Here is a 3808-nt window from a genome sequence, read left to right as displayed (position 1 = left end):
GATGTATTTGGTCACAAACTGTTTCAGGCCAGGAAACCAAAAGTGTTTCAGGATGAGGTCTATAGTTTTCTCCACGCCGATGTGCTCATGCTCGTCGTGGAATATCCGCAGAAGGCTAAGCCGATGACCTTTGGGTATGTAGCACAACAGGCGTGGTTGTTCTCCGACTGGCATGTAACGATAATAGAGAAGGTCGTCACGAGCCACATACCTGTTTGAGTCTAGAGCCCCGTCTTGTAACTTTTGAAGCAAGTCCTGAGTTTCTTGGTCCGCTTCTTGCGCAGTGTGAGCCCAGCTACGAGGTTTCTGTATGTGGTTTACTCGAGTAACCGGGTTGCGGCTAAGGTAGTCTGCGTGTGGCATAAGCACCCCTTTTCTGTATTCCATTGAGAAATCGAAGTCTTGTAAATAAATCCACCACCTTGCAACTCGTGGCAGCAGATCTTTCTTGCGCTCAGTCGCCTTCAGCGCGTTGCAATCAGTCACGATGGTGAATTTCAATCCCACTAGATAGTGACGAAAGTTTTGGAGTGCTTTCACTACGGCCAACGTTTCAAGTTCGTACGAATGGTACTTACTTTCGGCACCCTGCGTCACCTTACTGAAATAAGCAATTGCGTGCTTCTTACCATCCGGGTGGATCTGTAGTAGGACAGCTCCATAACCAACGCTGCTGGCGTCTGTATGGACCTCTGTGGGATATCTAGGGTTAAAAATGGCCAAAACTGGCTCACTTGTCAAGTACCTGATCAAATCTTGACGGACACTTTCATGTTCCGGGGTCCACGAAAATTCAGAGCCCTTTCGAGTGAGTTGGGCGATAATAGCAGTCTTGGTAGCGTATCCCTTGACGTAACGTCGGAAGTAACCAGCAAGGCCTAATAGCTGCCTTACCTGCTTGACGTTTTCTGGTGGACTCGTGTTGACCAAGGCTTCGACCTTCCGTGGGCTCGGCCTCACCTGACCCTTACTAATGATCCTGCCAAGATACTCTACCTCAGTAACTAGGAACGAGCACTTTCTTAAGTTGATAGAGAATCCTGCATCTGTAAGAGTTTCTAGCACCCTTCGGAGCAGTTCGATGCCCTCTTCAATGGTGTCACTTAGTAGGAGCACGTCGTCCACGTAGACCAGGGTATTTCCCGCGTTTATGTGCTCACGTAGTGTGTCATTGATTATCCTTTGGTAGACGATGGGACTATTTGCCAGACCATAAGGCATCTTTAAATATTCAAAGTGGTCTTCCGGTGTTACAAAACCGGTCAAGTGGACGCACGATTCTTTAATTTTAATTTGGTGAAAGCCAGAAGCCATATCTAAGCTCGAAAAGAAAGCATGAGTTCCTAGCCTGTCTATTTGATCCTCTATTAACGGGAGAGGATATCGGTCCTTCACCGTAATCCGGTTTAGGGCTCGAAAGTCTACGCAAAGCCGATCAGAGCCGTCGCGTTTCTTCACTAGTATGATTGGACTAGCGTATTCTGATGTGGAGCGCCTTATGATGCCTTTTTCTAAAAGATCCGCCGTTATTTCCCTAACCTTCAGTTTCTCTTGGTAGGACAGTTTATATGGTCGGTACACTACGGGTGTCGAGCTGGTCAGTTTGATTTCCATCTCTCCAGTCTTGACAGTAGTTTCGGCCGTACCGGTAATTAAATATTTTGAAAACTTTCTAACTACGCTAAGTAACGCTTCGCGTTCGCTACCGTGTAGTGGTGTGTTTATTTCAATGTTATCTGACTGTTCTCTAATGACGTTAACACGGGCTTTCGATGCCGAATGAGAAAAGAACTGACGATCTTTTGTCCGCACATAGGTCACACCGTCTCTGTTTAATACATCCGTCCCTATTATAATCGGGGTTACCATGAGTGAAGACGGTACCACAGTGAGGTCAGTTTCGATCGATATACCGTCGAACTCTATGTAAACTGTGACGTACGAGGTGGATACGAATTCCTTGTTCCCGATTCCCTTAAGTACGCACCGACGAAATTTTGGCTGGCAAGGGAGGTACTTCAATACAGCCGAAGAGACTAACGAAACATTTAATGCTCCACTATCTATAAGAACATCCATTGGCACCCCGCATACAACGGCGGTAGTAATGTCGCTTTTCTGAGAATAGTTTGAAGAATCCGTACACAAGTTAATTCTATGCTCGTTGCGGGCTTCCGACCGATTCTTAGTGAAACAATCTTTTTCTGTATGTCCCGGCTTTTTGCAGAATGTACAAACGATCGTGGAACTCCGAGTCTCGACGCGAGGTTTACTAGAGTCGCTGCTAGCCGAAGGCTTTGTTCTTTTAGGACAATCGCGGCGTACGTGGCCTCGTTGGCCGCAAGTATAACACTTAATTTCTTTATCATGATAACTTGGCCTTGGTGGTCTAGACGACGGCTTCGGAGCAGAACTACGGGCTTCCTGTTTAATATGACTTTGTTTTGTGTAGATTGACAGAAATGATACTACGTTGTCGGGGTTTAAGTCAGCGTTAGCTGCGGCCGCGCGTACTTGGGGATTAACAATGCCTCTTATTACGATAAGTATGCGTAGTTCGTCGCTTAAACCTTGCACAATACGTAAACGGAGTAAGGTTCGTCGGGCATATTCAGCGTAAGTACTATATTTGTCAGAGGTTTTATTCATAGTATCGTAAAGGATATTAGCAAAGTCGAGTTTCGCGGGGCAGAGCGGTTTAAACTCACGCTTAAAGTTAGACCAAGTCCTATCGTTGGTGACCCATTCGCTAATCCACGCCTTAGCGTCGCCCTTCAAACAGTTCGCTACTCGGGATAAGCACTCATGATCTGACCACCCGTTCATTTCCCTAGCGCGGTCTACTTCTTCGAACCACACATCAATATTGTTTATGGTAGGGTCGAAGTTGGAGACGAAGTAGTTGCCCGCACGCGCGGGTTGAACTGCCTTTACTGCGTCGATAATAGCCTGAGCAAGAGTGGACGTCTCCGAACAACGCATAGTCGTATTCGTGGCGCGATCTTTTCCTATCAATCTCGATTCACGAAGTTCACCACGTTCAATGGGAAGGGCAGACCTCAACGCGCTTTGAACTGGAGTCATCAGCCGCGGTGAAGGAGTCCTCGTTTTATGGTCACGATTATGACGTCGCGATGTCTTATGCGAATGACGAGACTTTGAAACGCTACGAGATTGACGCGAGCGATAGTAGTGAGGAGATCGTTTTGTATGACGCACCGCGCTGCGAGAACGATGTACAGCGGCGCTGCGGGACCGGTCGCGACGGCGGTGGGAACGTGGTACTGTATCACGAGATTGACGCGAGTGACGTGACGCGCTGCGTGCGAGTTCTGACCGACGACTATCGCTTGAGCAAGAACTACGCGAGTGCGAAAACGACCGACGGCAACTATTACGTTTATTACGAGATCGCGATACGTCTTTTTCACGCGAGCCATTTTGACGATGCCGAGTACGTCCACGTGACCTACTTCGCGGCATTATTTAGCACAAAAAGTTCACACGTACACAGTCACGTTTATTATTCGGCGGTTAAGTTATATCAACCAAAGTAAAACACAAAAGAACAAAGGAAATGTAAAAATAAGAAAAGAAAAAAAAAAAAAAAAAAAAAAAAAAGTGCACTAGAACTACCTGCCGTACGCAATGTAACGACCGTTGAACAAGTGGGCTTATGGAGTTCACTATCCCACTTCTGATGTTAGAATCAGAAGTGGTAATTCGTTAAAAAAAAACACGCACACGAGACTTATCCAAACTTTTAATTGTTATTACAACAAAATTAAATCAATAGTTCAAAACAACC

The 3808-nt window shown here is 46.3% G+C and overlaps 1 protein-coding gene across 1 annotated transcript; it reads right to left on the bottom strand.

Moving 5' to 3' along the window:
• Positions 1-2272: 2272 nt before the first annotated feature.
• LOC149901061 (uncharacterized) lies at positions 2273-3207 on the bottom strand. The gene is made up of 2 exons (XM_090111966.1): positions 2326-3207; positions 2273-2281 (listed from the first exon to the last, which is right to left on the bottom strand). The coding sequence occupies exons 1-2, from the start codon at positions 3082-3084 to the stop codon at positions 2273-2275; spliced, it is 768 nt and encodes a 255-aa protein (XP_089968092.1). The 5' UTR covers positions 3085-3207.
• Positions 3208-3808: the final 601 nt, after the last annotated feature.

Source organism: Colias eurytheme, chromosome 17 (assembly GCF_061535395.1).
Source record: "Colias eurytheme isolate Ceu_HAF_F1 chromosome 17, ilColEury1 Martin Lab GWU primary, whole genome shotgun sequence".
NCBI lineage: Eukaryota > Metazoa > Arthropoda > Insecta > Lepidoptera > Pieridae > Colias > Colias eurytheme.
The sequence above is the reverse complement of the archived record's forward strand: the minus strand, read 5'-3'. Positions and strand labels throughout refer to the sequence as shown.

Coding starts and splice junctions, on each gene's coding strand:
- LOC149901061 (XM_090111966.1), bottom strand. CDS start 3,084: ATGACTCCAGTTCAAAGCGCGTTGAGGTCTGCCCTTCCCATTGAACGT.